Raw genomic sequence first — 22510 nt, forward strand, 5'->3', positions numbered from 1 at the left:
CACAGGCGTGATTTCCCAAGTCCGTATGCTCAAACGCCTCGGCAGCCTCTCCGGTGGGTTTTGAGCCGTGGTCTCTGCAGCAGCGCATGGGAATCCGCAGGAGGGGACCGGGAGAGCACGGCCACAGCTGCTACACAGCACACTGCCCACTGAGGACTTGTAAGGGATTCACGCCCCTGCTGGAACAGCTTTGAGGATGTACTAACCAAAAGACGTTGAAAGCCACTGCACAGAAGTACAGGCTATGTGCACTGGAACAGGTTTGAATTTGCATATAGAGAAGAATAAATCAGGATAAATCACATTCGATATCATGACAGCTAACCATAAATTTTCATTTAGCTGACGTGATACCAAACATGACATTCTGGATTAGATTGACCACAAAGTTGTGATTGATGTCACACAAACTAACTTGATGCTTAAATACATTAATATGTTGCTATTTAGACCAGCCTCAAGTAAAACCTCAAAATTCTACCAGTATTTTCAAATCCATTTAGATGAAGAAACATTGATGCAACAGCCATCCACAGCTTTCCCAAGGAGATTACAGCGCCTTTCATGAAAGAAGCCAGGAAGCAATGCTACATGCCAAGTCAGTAAATAGAATTAGATTTAGAATTAGAAGAGTAATAATTCCATTTTTAATCAGGGAAAATGGCAGAAATAATTAAAAACTAATAATCGTTATGGAAACCCAGCTGAAACATTTGTTGGTTTTAAATTAAAATGGTCTTGCATTGGACTAACAGAGCTGTATTTAGAATATTTCTCAATGCTCTCTCGCTAAAAAAGCACTTAAATTTACCGCATTTTTAATTAAAAGAATAACCTACAGGACTTGGAAGGAAAACCTGGTACAGCTTTATGGATTACTCTGCTGCAAAGAAAAACACTGTAGTGTTCGCTCCATCAAGAACAACTAGAAGAACTTCACCACATAGTTCAAGTGAAGTTCAAAATAACTACAAATATAAAATTTTACTAATATAAAATGTAGAAAATACAGCATTTTCTCCTTTCTCCTCACTCTTACATTTTGTGATTTCATCGCATTGTCTTAAGTTTTTCACCTATTAGCAAGGGACCATAAATATCAACAGGTGGGCTGGTTAGGGTACGGTGGCTAAAACCATCCCCACGGGTGTACCCGAGTGGACTGCTCTGATTTTAACTCGGGCGTACAGGCTGAGCCGCATGGCTTAATGCCGTATTTCGCCATCGCCGCTGCAGAGGCGGTACCTTCCAATAGGGGACCAGTAGGGCTGTGGGCAGTCAGTGACTCAGTGCCCAGTTTAATTTGCTATTACAGAAGACAACACCCTTAGCTACCTTTTCTTTGGCACTTTCAGGACCGAGCGCTCCACGCACGGCTGCCGCCCCGACCAGATCCTATGGCCCTGTGGCTACTCCGTTGCACACCCCAAACTCTTCTTAGCTAGTGGGAGTTTTAGAGGCATGAAGAAACCTAAACTCTGGTCCCCATACAATCTTTTTGGCAACAAAACCAAAAAAAGTTGGTTCTACTGTGATTTTGTAGAGAGACAGATGCAGTGAGGTGTTCCTTTGCACAGGAAAATCAACTCCACCGGTGTTCTTGGTACCAACAAGCGCTGAAGGAGGCGAGGCAAACCTCACCGTAAGCAAGGAAACTCTGACCTGGGGGGCCTACGGACCTCCAAGCGTTTCCAGAGGGATGCAGCACTGGCTCAGCCCTCTGAGCATCCTCACACCTTCAAGAGCTGGCTGCCCAACTCCAATGGCACAGCTCAATGCACATACACATGCCTGATGACAGCCCAAAGAAAATAGCTATCATCTGCACCGGTCTGCGACAAGCTGGATGTATAAATGGTCGTTTAGTCAAAAAAACACCTCAATTTCTATATGAAATCACGATAACCCAGCCCAGGCACACGATTTTGCCTCACACTCTTAAGGATCAAGCTCTTCACATACATTTATGTTTAATCCTTTGAGCACTATTACAATGTCATAATGAAAATAAAATAACGGCTTTCAAGTGTAGCTATTGAGATAATCACATTCAGCCAGAAACAATCAGAAAGCTCGAGTCCTCAAATCCATGATTTACAGTGAAACAGCTAATGCTAACAGGTAGCATTTCAGATCACATTCTGTACTGCTGAATAAATTCTACAATGTTATACAATACTGTCCCATCGGGTAGACCTATTTTCCGTTATTAGCCTGATGAAATAACCTGCAGTACTTACCTCGGGCATGTTCATGTTCCTGTTGTTTTCTTTACACTTAGCACCGTCGCTTATTTTCACGTATTCAACAAGATTTTTAGGAGAACAGTCAGATCAGATGCGTGGGGGATGTTTTTCAAAGAAGGCCATGTGCCTTTAGAGCTGATGCCCCTTTTTTTTTTTTTTTTAATTTTTAAATTCTAGAGGATTCTGTTCAATTGCAAGCCAAGAATTTTGGCATGCAGCACCCAGGTTTTCTGACAGGTTTATTAGTTTGTTCAGTTGTGAAGCTTAAGCAAAGGCTGTATCTTGTAGTGAAGGTACTAGATTAGGGTTCCACTCTCAAACTTAATTCCATGGATTCACAGGCAAGTATCTTAAATCTCCTTGCGTCTCAAATCTCTTTTTACAGATGGAGAAATTACTTTCCTGTGTCACCGAAATAAAGTCAGAATAAATCCATTTATATAGGTGAGGTGCTCAAGCAGGTGACGTTGTAGTGACAGATTCGTAGTTAGACAGAAGGCACTGTGCCCAACACTGCATAATTTCAGAGTATCAAAAAACACGTCACTTTGCTTCACATAAAACGCCTCTCTAAAATGAAGCGAAAGGAATCATATGCACCTCCTTAAGAGATGACCAGAATTAGTCTGATATACAGACTTGTAGGACCCACTCAATTACTTTGAGATAATATTGCAATAAATTGTAGGTCAGGCATAGTGGAATACGAATCCCTGGCCTCTGGCATTCATCTATTAGGTTTAAAAAGAGAGGTCAGAAGAAGATAATCCTCTTATTGCTCTATCAGTTTTACTACTGGAGACTCTAAACGTGAAATTTGGTCCAGCTTTAGCAATAAAAAATTATTTTCATTTGCCAGCCTCCCAAACCTCTGCCTCTTAAGAGCTCCAGCTGGGAGCCTCACTGAGCTCCAGGAGCGGTGGGGTGGCTCCAGCCTTAAGCACCTGCCAGCTTGACCCAGCCAGCCCTCGCGGCTTTTGAAAGCCCTTCGAGTGGAGAGCTGAGAAAGCAGGCGAGCGGAGAGGCTGGACAAGCCTCTGCACAAATGTTTTCATTTCTGAGACTTCGAAAGAATTTTGCTAAAAAACTCACTGCAACAAGTTTTGGTACCTTCTGGTGCGAAGAGGGTAGCAAAAAGCAAGTGCTGCCAGGAAGACATGAAGTTGCTGTCTCTCCCTTCTGTACGAAATTCTGAGTAACATTAAGACATGACTAACACCTTTGTGCAGATTGCAGCGAGGCAAGAAATTTTATTGCCATTTAGAGAATGAAACAGTAGCTCCAAAAGGAATAAAATCTTCTAAAAGCTTTTCTCTTCCCATATTCAAATACACATTTTTAAAGATAATTTGATAAAAGTATAACTTTAAATACCTGCTGAAAAAGCTTTAATCCTTAATTCCTTCTCATCAGTATTACACAGTGCCAAAACCTGACTGTTGGATTTGTTTTACTTCTCTCTCTGAATAACCTAGGACCAAAGCATGTTACAGAAAAGTCAGTGGAAGCAACAGGTGGGCAGAGATTTCGAAAAATCTGATGCTGCTCCCTTAAGTGACTCATTTTGGGGTTCAATGAGCAAAAAGTGCATTAAACTTTAAAGGGGCTCCTGTACAGTAATAGCACTCCGCAGCTGGCTGGTCTTGGTAAATTTAAAGTGAGACGTACACTCTGATGAGCAGGTTCAAGATTGTTCTTAAAAAGCTGGCTATCTCCAGCTTGCCTGTAATCTTGTCTAAATCACAGGCAAGCTAAGGATGGCCAGCTGTGCTTCTAGTAAACCCCACGTGTGGAGGAAAATCCCAGTCAGATGGGGGGTATCCAGCCATCTCAGGCAACACAGGCTGGGGAACTGTTTCAAAAATCAGATGATCAACCCACAGGCTTGTGATCAGCACGGCAAAGTTGGAGCAGGTCCTGCTGGCAAGCAGGATCCGGCTCCCCGACCCCGGGAAGCCCTGGAGCTCAGCCTAGGACACCATCCCCGTGCAAGAGTGCATGTATTTACAGGGGCTGGCAGGCAGGTCTACCTCCTGGAAGCGAGGTCAGCTGAACCCAAAACTGGCTCTAAAGGCAATTCCTCAGACTTCTTGTTCCTCTTGTAGACAACAGCTCTAGGCTAAAACAACTCAGGGTAAGATGCACTGGAAATGTGCAAACTGTATTCAATAAATACCAGAAAAACTTTGTAAACGTTCCTTAATCCACAAAAGCTGTGCGTGAGGAGCCATCTTCCTTTACAGAGGCACTACGGCACCAAGCAACCATGCCTGAACTGTGGGCAAGCCATCGGGGTCAGGAACCGATCTCCTACTCCAACCACCAGACTACACTCCCTGCTAGAGGCAGCTCCCTTTCATCTCTTCAGAAAAATCAACACTGAAACCAACTTAGAAGCAAAGCTTTTGGTGGGGGAAAGGAATCCAGCAAAGCCCTGAATGCAGATCAGGAACCTGAAGGTTTACCTGCATAACCTCACTCAGTACATTTAAGCTAGTGCTATGTGCTTGTCTCACGAGCACAAGGCTCTACCTTCTCAAAAAACCCTACAGCTGAAAAGCAACCCCCCAACCCTTGAGCTAACAACAGCCTCCACTGGAACCTCCAGAAGAAAAGCCCATCTCCGAGGAATAAGATGCCATCCCTGGACAGCAACTTCATAGCTCTTTGCTACTCTACATCAACCACATACTACCAATGTCCTCAGCCTTTTATTATCATCCCATCTCTATAGCTCTGCACATTTTAGTATATAGGACATTATTTTTTCTCTTAATAGATTTATTTGCAATTTTGCCTGCCTGACCACTCTGTGTCTGGGAACTGTAGTTTTACTGGGCTCCTTCAGTTAACACCAAACATTTGTTAGAGCACTTCACTGTTTACTTTCACAAGACACATTTCTCTGACGTTCTACCTTGCTGAATTATGCAAAAATAGCATACGCCACTGACATACTCCACTGACGTATTTCCTATACATTTGCAAGTTGATGTACCTGTGTTTTATACACAGAAGGGGCAGGTTCTCCGGAAGCGTTTTTCTTCTGAAACACCACCCACCCCAGTCACCTCCTGAGAGCTGATCATGGACCCTGCTGTATTTATGCTGCAGTTGCATCTGAAAGCTCCAGTGTGGACTGAAACCGGAGCTCCCGGCTGCTTTACAGTCACACAAGGATATGTGATCCTTGGTCCAGGAGCTCACACAAAGCTGTAGCTGTTTTCCCTATCATCATAGACTCAGGCTTGTCAATCATTTCATTGCCATCTATTTAGTGCTGGCAGGGAAAGCTATACCATGCCTCATGCAACGGGGCAGTCCCAGCTCCCGTTTCACATGGCACCTAATACTTTGAGGGAACCAGCCCACACCATTCGACAACATTTTCAGCAGGCGTAAGTGGCTCAGCCTCCTGTTTTCCAGGAGGACTAACCAACGCACACCCAGTGAGACCCCAGCCCCTGCAGCGTAGGCCAATACGTCCGATTCAGAGAGACCAACGCCTATTTCTCTCTTTCTCCTCCAGCCCCATCCCCTCCCAAATCCTTGCCCTTCCCAACAGTCTGTTCACTGCCAACTTCTCCCTGCTCCCTTACCAAACACCTTTCCCTGGAAAAGGAGATCCCAAGAAGGACAGCTCTAAGGTCCTCGGAAACACGAGGTTTCTTCGTTAGCTGTGAAGCCCCGTGAGCCCGAACGAGGCTGCAGGCAGACCTTCCCAACAGAGCCTCTATTTCCAAATAAACCTGCCCCCTCCTCCCAAAGACACAGCTCCAGCACCCCCAGCCCTGCAGACGTTTTTACTCTCAAAGCCATGCTCCCAAAAAAGCCTCGATTTCTTTCTTTTCGCTTGCCCAGAAGCATAAATCAAAAGCTGACTGTGGTAGGTACCACAGTTTTCTCATGCTCCCCAACAGCCATGTTCTGCTTATTCCCTGCATTACTTAATGTTGTTTCAAAATACAGACTCCAGCTGTTTGAGTACCTATGCGGATGTGCAACTTTGCCCTCCTCTGGCCTCAACCCCCTGCTGCAAAATGGCTGGAGGCCACATTTCAGCAGAGGGGCACCGGCTGTCCCCTGGCCAGGGGGGACAGCCCGTGCTGCCGGCCGCTCCGGCAGGGAAAGACAAGGGGCTCCCAGGGACACTGCCAATGGATCCAAAGTCTTCATGGAGCTCTGGATACTTATACGGGTTTACCAAGTCCAGATGGCCTAAAACAACTGACTGCATCTACTTCCTCCTCCAAAATCTCCCATTCCTTTTAATTTCCCTTAAAAAAAAAAAAAAAAACCACAACATAAATTCCAAACTTGAAAGTATGCTCAGGTAACCGCGTCAAGCATAAAGACCTGTTTTAAACAGTAAACAGAAGCTGAAATGTCATGCATTCATTCATATGCCTCCAGGAATGACAGCTTGAAGGAACATATCAAATAGTATGACTTTTCAAATTTTAAAAAAACAGGCTGGTAAATTACAGTGATTTATCATTCCACAACAAAGTACACACACAAAAAGTGCTCCCCAGAAGAAGATTACCAAGAAATCATCCAGATGTTACTAAAGCATTAAGATTAATTTTCTTAAAAAAAATAAAAGCAGTGAGGAGATGACTCCCACTGGCTTTTTTGTCATGTTTCACCCTGAATTAACTTCTGTATTCTGCCTCGAGTTTTACACCAAGGCTATGTTCATTTCTGGTGCCTGCTGCCTATGCTTGCATCTCTTACAGCAGCACCTTGCCAACTCCACTCTAGGATACTATAAAAGTGAACAAAAATGCAACTTTCCTCCAGCCCGGCAGGGGGTGGGGAGCTGGGGTGGGGTTAAAACCCAGCATTTTCATTGCAGTTATGTAGGAAAAAAAAAGGCTCCTTTGTTACTATTTGAAAAAGCATATTAGTCATTATTAACCAAAACAACCTTTGGCATGTATTACACATCACTTACAGTGAAAGTCATCAGATGCTTGGCAAAGGTTTTCAGTAACCACTTTAATTCACTGCATAAACCTGCAGTGATCACTTCATAATCCCACCCCCAGGAAACCTGGGAGTAGTTAATGCTTCCAGTCCAGCACCGCTTGGTTGGCAGGTTTCCTCCAGCAACCCGCGGGCTGCAGCCAGGCCGTGTCGTGCCACGGCACCTCTCCAGCTGCAGCGGGGTCTTGCACGTGGGTCCCCCCTCACCAGGTGAGGCGGGAGGCGAATGGCAAAGGGAAGCAAGCAGCCTCCCTGCAGCCGAGGAGCAGCAGACAACCTCTCTTCTGGGTCTTCCAGGTTTTCCCAGCATTCATGCAAAACCCAGGCACAGGCGAGGTAGCATCTGATCCCTTTGGAGATGAGACCTCACTGTCAAGACGCAGCTTCCCCATGACTGGGATAACCCAAAAATCATCTTCTCAGACACTTGCCACGGGCACGGAGCTGGCGAGCAGCAGTCATACGGCTGCATTTCTTTAAACTCAGACTGATCACTCGTGTTCACTTACTTCAGGTTGGGAAGTTTATACTACACGGTTAATGTCCTTTGACACACTGGATTTGGGGGTTTTGGCAATATTTAGCGTAATACCATGCAGGCTGTTAAAATCATTTTAGCTTCTTCCAGCTAGGCTCATCGGCTAACGTGCAAGAATGCGCCTATCAAGCAGCGCTGTTCAACTCAATTTTGTTGTGTAGTAACCAGTAAATACTCCTTCTCCTGCACATCTCAGACCTTGATCAAAATCCCTCCTGTCCCGACCAGGGGTTTGGTCCCTTTCCTTGCCTGGGCGCAGGGAGGCGGCTGCACCCAGCGGCTTCCCACCTCCCTTCCCGGCGGTGGCCTTGCGCAACGGGGAGTCTTTGTCTCCGTTTCAATGTCTAAGGGCCTGGAGCACGCTCTGAATATACCTTCCCCGCCCAGGTTAATGCAAATGAATAACAAAGCAATTTTCCACTGGGAAGCAGACAGCAGAAGGCTTATCTGTTTTCCCTCTGACTTGAGCATTAGAGGGACTCGGCTGCAGGACCGCACAGCACTGTTTGCTTCACCTGGGAAAGTCACAACATCAGGTTTTCAGAGTTTGCTACAGCAGTTTCTAATACGAGCCACAAAGCCTCCCCTCACCAAAAGCCAGGGTATTTTCAGCAGCCACATGGCAACGTAGCGTATGGAAGAAGAGACCGGCACAAGTGGCTCTGTGCACCCTCCAAAAATGGTGCAGGCAGGTATTAATGCAAAATCTACACACTTTCCTTTTTCCCCTCCCACCTCCGCTATTTTATAGGCTTCCAAGCACCGCTTTCCCGCTTCCAACAAAGTCCTACAGAGGAGGCCTGGCAACTCCCCTGACTCATCCATCTGCAGCTATGACTCGCTGGTGTCCTACACTGCCTTCTTCAGAGAGCTTTATCTTTGGAGGGGTCACCCCCAGCACCCAGGACAACCACCCCGACAGCTCAAACCCTACGGGAAAGAGACATTTCCCTACGCACACAGGAGGCTTTGGCTCCGTGGAGCAAGAGGCCAGTGCAGCAGAGCCACCCACCGTAGTCCCCCGGCCCCTGCCTGCCCTGCCAGCAGCTGCACAGCCCCCTGTGGCCATCCCCATAAGCTGAAACGCATCTGGGCAACAATACTAGTGCTGCAAGTATTGATACAGAGAAAAAAAAGATTGTTTGATAAAGACAATGCTGTTTCCGTGCTTATTATTCAACATAAAATCCTCTCAACAAGTGAGGCGTTTTCTTGCCCTAGTCATATGAAACCCAGCCCGCCAGTTCCAAATTGATTGGAAGGGAAAACAGAAATAGAAATGCAGAGGAACTTTCACAAGAAAAAATGCTTCTGCCTCTTCAGAAACAAGCACAACCGTTCCCACCACCACGGCCACCCACCAGCACCACCTCTATCCCCTTACCTCTGCAGAAGAGCATACCTACTGTGACTTTCACACATTCCTATGTCCACAAGTAATCCACATGCCTGATCTTTTGACAGACCCAAACCGTTTCTGAAACGTCCCCGCTTGCAAACACTCATGCCATTATGGCGGCGTGCACATATGCAAGGTGATTTGTGGTCAGGCCCCAGTCAGCTTACAGAGGTGATGCTCATTAGCGGTAGCTCAGGTACACCTATGGCAATGCAAGGTAATGCAATTTATCTTATACCACTCTTGGTGAAATTGCACCATGGCACACTTGCTATGCTCCTAACAGCATGCAGACAGTTCCTGCAGCCCAGCTAATGCTTGGCAATTTGTTTAACTCCGTTAACACCACTGAGTTTGAGCTCTTAATTACCCCGTAATCTAGACCAACTCTAGCCAATACTAGAAAATGCAAGAGCTAAACCACTGCTGGTCTCCCATGAGCTAACCTCCAAGCTGCCACCCCAGGCCTCGCTGCTGGGAAGACCACCGAAGGCAGCGAGGGAGAGCGGGAACTGCTGTGGGTGCCAGCGGCAGCGAGACCACTGAGCCTCCTGTGCTGGCTGCGCTGGAGCCAGGGCAAGGGCTGGGCCCAGAGAGCCTTCACAGGACCGCAGCTACGCCGGGCCCTGCAGCCCGCCCGCGCCCAGATGCCTCGCTGCCTAATGGGCACCCCGTTACACTGCTGGGATCGTTTATTTGCTTTGCTTTACGAGGGCTTTTTAAGCTACCTGAGAACATCACATTCCAACTCTTATTGAAAGCGTAATTGGAAGTCTCAAAAAGCAATTACATTAAAAGCACTCTGAAGTGAATCAACTAACTACCCGTTTGCCCACGAGCCACCAGCCGCGGCGCTGGCCGGTGGGACTGTATTTCCAGGGCCTGTGCACGGAGCCGAGCACAGAGGGAGGCTTCGCTCACGGGAACAACACAACCGCTTCCCCCTGGAAGGAAGAGGTGATTGCTAAGTTATCCCAAATGCTCCCCCTTCCTCAAGTCCTTCGACACCATCCCACTGAGAAAGCAAACACGCGGCAGAGAGCAAGCCTGCTGAGCCAGGGAAAAAGGATGTTCGTGTTTGTTTATGATTCAATTAAAATTTGAGATGTCTCAACCAATAAAGAGAAAAACTACATTCTGGTTCTAGAAACCCCTAAATCTTATGTGACCTATGCCCTGCAAGGCACAATAAAAATATAAATATTTACATGATAACTTCCCTTTTTTTCCTCCTGCTTCTGCACTGTTGGCAGCACAGCTGGGCTAATCCCATTTCCACTGCGCTGTATTCTGACCTCCTTAAACAACCCCATGCTAGGATGTTAAAACACTCTAATCTATAAATAATGTATTCCTCTCATCCAGCAATGGATTACTGGGCCATAAAATGCACTGGAACACACGGCACAGTCGCCAGTTTAACAAAATAATACTGAGAAAGACATATCAGTAGAGAGTCATCCTCTTTCTTGCCAAATTGTTTTAAAGATTTGACTCCACCATTACTTTTGCTTTGGATTTTTCTTTTTTAATGAATTGTTTAGGAGCTGGTATTTTATTCTGGTGACCCCTTTCTTCCCCCCGCCAAAGACCCTTTATTTTTTTGCACTATTAATCCTCACAGCATGGCAAAAGACCAGCACCAGCTAACTAATCAGAGCCAAAGTGCAGGGGGAGCGATAAAGGGCTCGCTGCTGCCATACGCCACGGAGCCTCGACACACACGGCGAGGCCACGCTTTAGACCCAAGCCAATCTGTTGCCCCAGGTGGGGAGCTCCCATTTCTGACCCCCCATCCTCCTGCCCCAGCTTCTGGCGGGAGGATGCTCAGGCATTCACTGGACCCTGTGCTGGGCCAGTCCAGGTCACTGATCCTGCAGGAAACTATCCGTATTTTCCTCAGGGTTCATTTTCAGCCAGCCATTACCTACGACTCAAGCCATATTGTACAACTTCATTTAAAGATAAATTAGTTTGCTTCGAAGACCAACGTCTAATAGGCTTGCTCCCACTGCTGCGATGGTGCAAAATCAATGCCCCTCCTATGCCACAGATGCCAGCAGGAGTCCTACCACTGATTTTGCAGAGCAAAAGCATAAAGCTCAAGCAAACGCTTAAATGATGCAAATTTGCAGTTTGGCAGTTTTTTTCCGACAGGCATTCTGGAAAAATAAAGTGTTTCTACCTCAAAACAAGTTGGAACCCTCTTAAAAACAGAAGTGCACCCTTTAAAGAGCAAGTTCCCCTGTAACCAGGCACGCCACACTTCGGCACTTGATTCCTTAGCTCCGTTTGCTGTGATTAACACAGCAATTTTCCACACGTTTTTTGTAATGCACAGATCACTTAACTCCGAAAGGACTGGGGGAAAAACAAGCAACCCACCGACACCCACAAAACCTGCTTCCTTCGTTCCACTGCACTAATCACATGTGAAAATTTAAATCACTCCCGTAATATGAAAATGCTGTCAAAGGAATTAATAGCCGCCTCGACAATGGGTTTCTGGTATATTAAATGAAACAATTAAAGCACTAACATTTCCAACAGCTACAGCGTGACTTAATTCCCCCAAAAAGGTGCGCATTATACTCTGCCTCTGCACAGGAGGATTACTCATGGCTGATGGGTTGCAATGCAGCTCTGAATCAGGTCTGAACCCTGCCCGTCGGAAAGCAAGCCCGTGCCCCTCAGGAAGCAGAAGCCGTATCTGACATTTCTGCAGCAGGCCTGAAGACAGGGGGTCGGGATGGCGAGCCGGGAGAGGATGGCGAGCTGGCCCCTCGACGGCAGCCAGCTGCTAGGGGAAGAGCAGGGCCAGGAGACAACACTGCCCGCTTGGTTATTAGCCCCAATGCTTAGTCACAGCAATTGCAGGGCCAGGGCTCTGTACTCACATTTCCTGTCACCAACCCAAGAATTAGGCAATTTAGATTTAAAGATAGTAACCGGTGTATAAAATAACTTGGGAAGCGATCGCAGAAGTAACTAGGAGAAAAATGAGCAACCCGATACAGAAAAGCTTCCCCCAGCCCCTGCTTCTGCGGTGTTATCAGATCTTCAGCGAGTGCAAGACCCCAGCAAACCCACCCTTCCCACCCTTACTGAAAAGCACAGCAGCATTGCCCTTCACAACGTTTCGGCTTTCCCCACCTCGCAGAAACACCTAACAGAGCTCAATTCAAGTTGAAACTTTTCACGGGGCTCATTTTCAACAATTAAAGAGCATGGCAACCTGTAATTACTGAAAATAAAGCCAGACAGCTGCAGAAGGGAAGCATCTTTAATAAGTAACACGATACTACACTTTCTCTCTTAGGGAATTTAGCTATTAAGTCCCCAGCTCCCATTCAATCAGTTTGAGCTCTCAGTGTTTGCAACGAACCCGGTCTGCTTCTGCTACCTGCGAGCAGCGCAAACCCTGGAAAAGCAAACAACACTTGGCAACCTGACTGAACGCAACTCAGAGAAAGCAACACCTCCATCCACGCTGGGGCCAGGCAGAAGTTAGGAGAGGAAAGCACACAGCATCGTAGACAACACGACACTAGACCCCACAAACACGTTTTCCCAGCTTTAGCTGAGCTTCAGCCGCTCTTGTTCCCCCAGCCCAGCACACACAACGCAAGCAAATGTTAATGATGTCGTTCGTGAAGTAGCTTACCGCTCATCATCAACAGCACAAACATCTTTGCCTGTTGTATTTCCCAAGCCCCGGCTGCCTGTAACAGAAAGGAGGAAGCGCCAGCGTTTCATTCCCCTCCTGCTTCAGAGTGGGTGTAACTCGTTAAGTTTCATGCTAAGATGAGATGGGTCAATTGGGTGTGTTTGAAGGTTTGGGTTTTTGCCATCCCTCCCTCCCTCCCTCCTTCCTTCCCTCCCTCTCCTGATTAATTCCTCCCGTCGCAGGCTTCAGAGGAGCTGCCACTCAGCCCCGCTGGCTCCTGAAATCTGAATTCCTAAGGACACCCCTCCGGGGTGACTTTAACTCACCAGCCTGGCAGGCTGCAAGCGGAGATAGGAACTGAAATACCCAGCCAGCCCACAGAGGCGGCTCGCACATCAGCTCTGCATGAGCCAGCCCCGCGGTCCCCTTCCTCACGCTGCTAAACTGCGTCGTCCTTGGCATTTCATTGCATTTGCAGGGAGCAATTCACCAGCAAGACATAAAATAAAAAACTTCTGACCTACTCTGCACCTTTTGCCACTGCCCTCGACTCCCTTACATCCCAGAGGATTTCTCCCTGGGTATGTACCTGGACGATGTTTCTGTAAGAGGACACGCATTCAAAATGTACAGGCAATTGCCTCCCACTAAGCTGTCCACAGGTGCAAAAGTGTTTCCAGGATCAGGAACTACAGGGATTTAAGAATTACTCATGGATCTGGTTTTACTTAATTCACTACTTCCACGTAACTGTCTCTGGATTAGGATTTGAGCAGCATCGTCCTCAAGACCAGGGTCAGTTAATGGTTGCTATAAATAAGAAATACTAATACAAAACCTAAAACATCTGTGTTTATCCCCCAACTTCCCCCACCTTTACTCTGAACCATTTATATGGGGGAAGAAAAACAGGTCAAACTATCCTCGGAATGAAGCAGACAACACAGTAAATATTTTTTTACAAACAGAAATCAAATTAATTAACAAATTAACATTTACAACTCTGTGTGATACTTCAAAAATACAGAGTATTAAGTAATAACCATATCCTTGCAGTTCTGCCCTCTGCAACCCAGCAATGACCATGAATTGGAAAAAGGACAAAACCATTAGGAAAAGAAAAAAATAAAATGGCAAAAGGTATGTGCAGGAGCCCAGTTCTCCCACAGGGTTATACACACTGTTGTGTGACTGCAATGATTAAATAGCTGTAGTGAGGCTGTGGGGCTCCACACGCCTGGGCGCCACGGATGCTGGAGGAGAGGATGGGAGGAGATGACTCTATTTTGGGCCAGCCAGAGACGAGATAGTTGGAGAAGTGATTTGATGCGGTGCAATCATTCTTACACAACCCATTATCAGAAACACGTACGCGAGCCAAGTTTCCTGGTACGGCAGTCAGTTTTAGCCCACTTCAAACAGCAGGTTTGGTTTAACTTTACATTCAAGCACTTGCAGCATCAGATGTTTGTGATATATCTGCCCACACTTAGAAAGCACCAGGTCCCCCCGTGACCACAGGCACTCCTGATAAGCACTGGAGTCCTCCACCTCAACAGCAGGATAGAGCTGAAGGATGGGATGGGACCAGACGCACCGTTTGGACTAGAAAGCACTGAAACAATCAATCCTTAGCCTTACGGTTAATTTAAACGCCAAATGAGCACAGCCAACAGCTCCTATTTGTGGGCCAGGCAAGAGAAACAAACGGGAGAAAGCCCAGGGGAGCGGACCGCCTCCTCCAGAAGTTTTCGGCGCTGGTAACTGGCAAACCCCGAGCGAGCGAGCAGGTTTGACGAGCCGCGAGTGACTCAGGTGGCGACGGGGGCTGCTGCTACCTGCCTTCGGGTTCACTCGGGCACGGCCGGCACTCACCATCTCAACCCATTCGAACAGCCTGACAGGCAAAGCCGCGTTCAGAGCTCCAACACCACCCACCCTTAATCGCTCCCATCAGAACAGCTTCGCCATTACACGGAAACCACTGTGTACGTATACACAGGCGTGCATGTACACAGGCTCCCATAGATACAAAGCAATTACGCTCCAGTCCTAAAGGAGGAACATATATGCTTACTACGACAGATCACAAGTGATTGTCTGAAGCGTTTTTCAGCTTAAGAGGATGAAAGGAGGCACGCCCTTTTGCTGCCAGCATTAGGTCGATTTGCATTCTGTCACGGCAGTTTGGGGCATCTTTTCCTGCTGGTTCGCTGTTACCTGTAGCAAATCCTTAGCACGGCTGGGACTCGCAGCAAAACTTGAACTACATGTGTCCCCCTCCCTGTAAGAGCTGCTTTCAGAAAGCTTCAGACAACCAAGTCATAAGTCAGCAAGTCCCGAGTCAGTCTGACCGCCAGCGAATCTTAAATCAGTGCAGATGGATAAAAGCAGCTATTTCCCTTTCCCATCGTGACCCATACCACCAGACAAAGAAACAGCAAGTAATAAATAGCAAGACTGATGTATGGAGAGAGATGCACAGAAGAATTACAGGTGCCATCACGTAGCTAAGATCTGTGGGTTTTGTAGATACAGCACTTGATTTGGTTGATCTGGTTGTTGCTGCAATCCTCAGGAGGGCCCGAGGGAAGAGGCAAGGGAAGCCTTCTCCCCGGCTGTGTACCAGCCAACCCACCCTCCTCCAAAGCTCTGCTGGGGAAGGAGACGACGGGCCTTCAGGGAAGCCTGGCTGCAGCAAGCGAGCCGCCACAGTCTGGGGTGCAGAGAGAGAGCAGGTGACCCCGGCCGCTCGGGGAAGGTGCAGGGCGGCCAGCTGACAACAGCCTCGCCGAGAGCCCTCCCGGGCAGCGCCGCGGCTTGTCAGCTCACGCCTGCCCGCTGCGGGAGAACAGGCATTTCCAGGCTCTGGCCCCATCACCCCGGCTCGGCTGACGCATTTGGATACACGCCTTTTGATGTGGGCTTCCTCTGAAGGTGCGTGAGCCAACTTATATAATTCTTAATGCTCTCCTGCGCTAAGCGATTAGCAAAGACCTACCGAAACCTGTTTTCAGACAGCCTAGCATATTCTCCCCAAAATGGGCTGGAGACAACCAGGCCAGCCACTGAGCTGGCACCTCCAGGAGCTTGAAGAAGTGGCCATCGGCTAACCCCTGCGGCTGGAAGAGGGCACGCATTTACCCTCCCCTTCTCAGCTGAAAAAAGATGACACCACTAGGAAAAGCCCCATTTTCTTCCAGCATCAGCAGGACAAACCCCAGCAACCCTCCAGGGAGTCCACAGGCTTTCCCAAATATCCAGCTGAGACGTGGAGACCCCTCCTCAGAGCCTGGAGGAGTAAGGTCCCTCCCAACGTGGCATGGTCCACTTCAGGACAGCACCTCCTCAGTTGTGAAAGGAGGGAAGAGGGACTCCCATCAGACACAAGCCAAGTCCTTATCCTATGTAAAGGTGTATTTATCAACCCTAATTAACAACCCAGGCTTCTCACACCCTGGCACACCTGCTAATTAGCGCAGATGAGTTAATATCATTTTAACAACGGATTATCACTTTGGGCAGAAAAATGGTTGGGAGTCACTTCAGTACAGTGACTCACCCTGAGCACAGCGGCCAGGTAAGATATGAAGAGCATCGGCTGCACTTGCACAGGGCTACGCAGACCATATCTCTTTAACGACAGCTTACTTTACAAAGCCAAGGTGCTTCAGAAATTCATGATTGTACCTCTCATTTTCCACCTGCGCAAACAGATGGCCTTGGAGAAACATCCTGTCTCCATCCTCCAGACAACTGGAGCCACTCAGGTCTTTCTTCAAGTCCTTAAAGCCACGGTGGAGTTTCTAATGGTCCCAGCCACCGTGATTATCGCCTGCTTTGGTCAAGCATGTTTCAGGACGTGACCCAGGACCCACCAGGCACTTATCTACCAGGAACGACCCCAGGGGAACACCAAGGTGCTGATGCCCAACGCCGGTTTCGGTTCTACTCCAAACGTCCCATAACCACAGACCAATCTGGCAGCGCAGGCAGGTACCCCGGCAGACGTTACTGCGACATTATACTCCTTTTTCACATAGCACTGTAAACTACAGCCCTACAAACGCAACCTGGGCTTCAAAGTTCAAGCCGACTCTTGCACATCACTGCGGATGATGTGGCCAAGCCGTGCACTTGCTTTCACCCTGGTAACCCCCCTCCCCTGGGAGCAACGCCCACGCTTGCGCCTGAGCAGCCTCATGCATCTGGCCGGAGGGTCTGTGACCGAGAATCCTGCTAAAGCAAAGGGTTGTCCCTGCGTAGGTGGGGACACAGTTTGGCTCCAGCCATCTTATATTCAATGATAAATTGAGGAAGAAAGTCGACTTAGGCTGTATCTTTTTTTTAAGTCTCAGCTTTCAAACTGGATCTCTGTGGTGTAGAAGCTCACAAGAGGGCACTGGTGAAAAACCATCGCACCCCTGCCATCAGAATCATTTCTACCCCCTCAAATTGATGTTTAACGCTGCCTGCCTTCACTTTGTCCAACAAAAACCTGCAAACGAACCCCTGACAATTAAAGAACGTTAACACCATGAAAAATTATACTAGATTGAATGTATCCATACTCCCTGTTATCAGAAAGATTTTCTCAGCATCATGTTTCTATTTGGGATTAGGAAGGGAGCTGTGAAAGGCAGGTATTGTTCAGACACAAATAGTTCCCTTTCAGCCCCTACAAAAGTAAGCTAATGAACTACAGGGTTCTTTTTTTTCCTTTGGAGAGGTCAGCAGATATATCAACTCATGGGAAAACTGATCCCTGTTGTTACACTGCAAGGGTAGTTGAAAAAAGTTTCTAATGAGCTACAGGGAGTGGATGCTGGCGATGAGCCAGCACCCTTGCCTGCGAAACCAAGACGAATGACAAGAGGCACAAACTACCTCTGGAGCAAGTGCAAGTCAAATTTTAAGGCTTACATTTCATCACACTGCTGGTGGCTGGCAGTTCTTGCACCAACTTTGCAGCATGTACCCAGGCACATTGCTTGCAGACACTTGGTGCCCATAACTTCACAGGCAAAGGTAGGGCTCCTTCTCTTTACCGGGACCGTCCAGGTGCCTGCAGGTAAAATACACACCTCTGGGTATACAGGATTAATATCTATAGAAGAGGCCCACTTCTAGTCATCTAGTCTCAAGAAAATACCCACAGTGGTGAAGCTCTCCTGGACACGCACACAACCATGCGCGCACACACGTACCCGAAGTCGCTGCGAGCTTCTGCACCTCCCCAGCACCGGGATGGTTTTACAGGGTTGTCTGGCTGCGCACAGTGCCTCCAACCCAGCTCCCCCTGACCTGGGAAGCGGGTACCACTGCGACACCCCACGTTGCACAAACCTTGCAGCAGCGCTTGTGAGCCCATTCGGTCCTTACTGCAACTGCTGTGTGGCGCAACGATAAGCCAGAGTTTAACAAAACAGGGACTGTTTCCTTTTTCGATGAGAAGGCTCAAGGAGGAACATTATTCAAGACCTCTAATCCAAACACCTCCTCTTGTTTCTTTGAAAGAAACTAGGCGGTAGCTGCTGTCATTTTCATGCTGCATTCTGACACGCTTCTATCACATCCTTGCCAATAATTTTAATTTCGCTGGAAAAATCAGCTCAAAATGAGAGTGACAAGCTGTACGCTGGTGATGATGCTGTCAAATGATGGATACCGCAGGTTTACATTAGTTGTCAAAATTTTTCAACACTAAAAATAGGTATCACAAGCTTTTGGATTCACCTTATTGAAGTATCAAACATACAGGATATTCACACCTTCAAAAGAGCCCAAAGCCACTCAAAGCCAGGTAAAACCAGCAATATGTGACGTACAGCAAAGGTCTCTGAGCATTATTTATTTTGAGAAGGAAAACCAACACACCGCCGTATGAAATCTCTTAACAGCTCTGGCCAAAGCAAAGACAAGATGCTGCACATAACATGAAAAACAGCAGCACAATATGGGATACAAACACATGCAAAGGAAGGAAGGAAGAAAGAAAGAAAAAAAAAGCTTTAGAGGAGAAGACAGAAAATCCTGCATCCTGTTATCCCAGCTCTTGGTACAGATCCTGCTGAAAGGGAAGGCAGAGGTCTTCCCGTGGCAGCTCCTCCTTTCCCTCCTGCCATCCCTTGCCTGCCCCAGCCCAGCAAGAAAGGGCCCAGAGCCGCGAGGCTGGAGAAGGGTAGGAAAGCCCAGGAAAAGCAAGTAGTTTGCCGGAGGGCTGACATTTCCATTCGAGGGATGACTTCTCCCCAGGCAGTGGCCCGCCGACGGACACTGGCCAGGCAGCAAGTTGCCAAAGAGATGTTGTTTTTATGAGTAAGATGGCATGGGGGGGCAGGGGGAAGAGAGACCATTTACAAACCAAATCCAGCTTGCTTATTCCCTCCGAGTCGCTGAGATGACTAGCACAGGCAGAGCTGTCCCTGTATTAGGCCAATATTTATAGCAGAAAGAAAATGAAGCATCATAAGGAATTACTAATTAGATGTTATCATAACACTGTATAGAACTGAAGCAGCACTCCAATGTGCTTTATAAATAATTAGCAAATTAACTTTCACAATACCCCTGTGAGGCAAGTATTATCCCCATCTTCTGCGCAGCCAAGCGGAGAGTGAGTGGTTTGCTCACGGCCACAGTCCTTGAGCAGAGGCAGGATTACAGCTGATGCCCTGGTCCCCTGTCACTAACACCTGGTCCAGGCATGGCCTGCTCACCCAGGGTGAAATCCTGACTCAAAACACGCTTGTGTTAAGTTAGCCAGAGCACCTGAGCTGCCATCTATGTTTTTGTGCCAATGGTGAGAGGACAGAAGATACCTGTCCCAATATAAAGCCCAACAGTACCAAAAAAAGCACAGTGGCACAGTTGGCTTAAACCTACCAAAGCCCATGCTGCTGCCTTAAGGAGAGACCTCATCCTACAGCCGCGTGCTCCCCTCCCGGCACACGTACTGGTGCTCATGGCAGGCCAGTGGCTTACTGGTTCAGGGGACAGCTTGGGGTGAAAACTGGCCCTGTTGGGGGGGGAGGCAGAGTTTGGGCAGATAGGTTCCTATATCTGCCCAAGTACACAACTGGCCGAGCACAGAGATGGGACACTGAAGAGGAAGAGGGAACTGGGAGCCCTCTGGTTACATCTCCTGTACCACCAGACCATGAGCCACGCTGCTCCTCTCTCCTAGACCTCAGGGCTCGAATTCAGGGCTGACTGAGCAGCTGACCACACGTTACCTGCTGTGGGCGCAACTCCTTTTGCTCTAGGGATAAATTCCAGCTTACACCAGAATGAGACCAAGACGCAGCCTCTTCCCTTGCTCGCAAGAAGAGCACGACAGATGACACGCCAAAGCCCAAAGTTTTGTTCAATGGCTCAGTCCCTCCGGTTCTCCCCAGAGGAGGCACCTTCTCGCAGCTCATGGAGAACTGCAGAGACTGCACTAGCGACAGATGGACCCCCGCCATCCCCATCCATCCCTCCCACCCTGCCTGCAGCTCTGCCATCCTTCTCCCAGAGCACCCCCTGCCCCAGCAGCCAGAGGGGCACCACCAGCAGGGACAGTGCTGCCTGCTCCCTCCAGCACTCGCCCACCCGTTGGGTGAAGAAAGGCTGAGGGCAAGCACGTGCAGGTGAGTCCCCATGGGCTCCTCATGTGTTGGGGGCATGAACTGGGGGGGAAAGTCTTTCCACCCCCAACAGATCCAAAGGAAACAACTCTGAGCCCCTTTCCAGACTTAGCCAGGAGGCAAACTGAGCATGCCACTTCAGGCATGGACTATAAACGCCTGCTAACTCCACTGGCACAACAGAAAGCACCCTTCCAGTACTTCTGTCCGTGCAGTGCTTCCCTGTGCATCCAACTCTCACCTTTCACCGGAGCAAGTAGGCTACCACAAGTGTCCGTGCTCCCTCCCTCCCACACTGAGCTTTTTATTGAAGGAGACCACGGCAGCATCAATGCCGTCCGCACACAACTCCTTCTGGTCACTGCCACCTCCACCCTCACGGTGCAGGGGTGATTGGGACATCCAAAGCCGAGTCACTTTCTCAACAGCTCACTGTCAAACAGTGGGAGCAGGCAAGTCAGGGAAGGGAGCAATCTGGCCAACAGGATGGGCAGGAGAACGAAGAGTCACGGAAGCAGACACGCACGCTCTGCTCCTCTGCTTCTCCAAACTCTCCACAAAAGCATGCAGTGAAATCAAGGATGCTCTTGCAGAGCTGCCTGCACAGCCCAAAGCAGGCTTTGGGAATGAGACCAGCTCAGAAAGCTCCTGCTGCAAGCCCTCACGCCACCTTCCCACTGCTGGCCATGCTGCAGACCGGACCACTGGGCAGATCCAAGCTAAAGGCACGGTTTCCCATCGGCTGGTCCTCCCCGTGAAGTACTCCGAGACCCTCAGAGAAAGAAACAGTACAGAAGTGTAAACTGCTGCTATTACTTTCTGCCAGATGCATACTACCCCAAACAATCAATCAAACGCCCAGGACCATGCCTGGCAGAGAGGGCAAAACTCCACATCAAGGAGACGAGCCTTTCATGAGTGTTGGGTCCACCCAGCTACGCTGCCTTGAAGCTTCCTCACAGTTTGTGGAAGGGTTTGATCCAGTCAAACCATGCCTACGGCCATGACAGCTGGATCCTCCTCCTTCCACACCACCTGCCAAACATGTCTACCAACCTAGCTCTAGGGCCAGCCACAGCACCCCCAACCCGTTTCAGTCCAACAGAGCTGAGGACACACTTAAGCAAACAGGTCCCTCCTAAACTGGACAACACGGAGTGCCAAAACAGCGGGAGCACTCATGAAAACGGTTTCACCAGCAAACTGGAAAGCTACTGACTTCCAACAGAGGTTTACAATACTAGCCGGTGGCAGCAGGATGGCCACCTCCTCTGAGTCCATAGCAGTCTGCAGAGCACACCTCTACCTACACCCTCGTTCCCAGCCCACAACTGAACAAACCTGGGGGATTTCTATACACAGCTTGGAGGCCAAGAGCAAAGCATGGCAGAGGCATGCTAAGATAGGATAGTACTGCTTTGAAAAGCATCAAAATTACAGGAAACTATTCAGACTCCCTTTATTAAGAAAACAAGAAACTGTGAAGCATGACCAGGAAACGATGTTTAAAAGCTGGGTCTTTTTCATGGTTAGCAGGCAAGGAAAGGAGGTGCAGAACAAGAGCAGGAGGAAAACATGAAGCAACTGGAAGTGTCTTCTCTGAACTGCAGTGTGAAGTCTTTGGCTTTCTTTTGATACCAGTAAATTTAAAAGAAAACAGAGAGTCTCCAAATCTTGTTCCAAACTACTATTTGGAAGAAGGCCACAGCTCATTACGGACAAAACAGGCAAAGAATATATGGTTTGTAATACTCAAACAACAGCCCTGCTCCTGTGAGCCCACTCCTGAGTAACTGCAAACCACTGGCAACACTGCCAGACAATACGTACATAGGTATACACAGGTATATATTCATGGTGTTACACGCTCACCTTTGTAAGACCTGCATTAAGGTCTGACCTGAGCCTGCAGCTTCTAACTCCACTGCCACTTGACCTTGCCTTTATACTTGCACAAATGTGGTTTTGAACTCTCGGAGATGCATAATTTCTCTGCGTGATCCCTAAGACTAAGGGTTCGTATGCAGATTAACTCCTTAAGCA

The 22510-nt window shown here is 48.2% G+C and overlaps 1 protein-coding gene across 11 annotated transcripts in view; it reads right to left on the minus strand.

Annotated features, from left to right (window-relative positions):
- The window catches only part of TIAM1 (TIAM Rac1 associated GEF 1), a 190034-nt gene that overhangs the window by 105917 nt on the left and 61607 nt on the right, over positions 1 to 22510 (minus strand). For 4 of the 11 annotated variants that reach the window (XM_087758160.1, XM_087758150.1, XM_087758159.1 and 1 more), the window contains exon 1: positions 12837 to 12958. The exons of 5 other annotated variants lie outside the window; for them this stretch is intronic. In XM_087758160.1, the coding sequence (XP_087614286.1) occupies positions 12837 to 12861 (25 nt within the window). In that variant the 5' untranslated portion in view covers positions 12862 to 12958. Of the gene's footprint in view, positions 1 to 12836; positions 12959 to 22510 lie in introns of those variants that run through there. 2 more of the 11 variants (XM_087758154.1, XM_087758156.1) reach the window with 2 other exon arrangements.

The sequence above is a fragment of the Nipponia nippon genome, unplaced genomic scaffold (assembly GCF_047370975.1).
Source record: "Nipponia nippon isolate SJK-2023a ecotype South Korea unplaced genomic scaffold, ASM4737097v1 scaffold_2, whole genome shotgun sequence".
NCBI lineage: Eukaryota > Metazoa > Chordata > Aves > Pelecaniformes > Threskiornithidae > Nipponia > Nipponia nippon.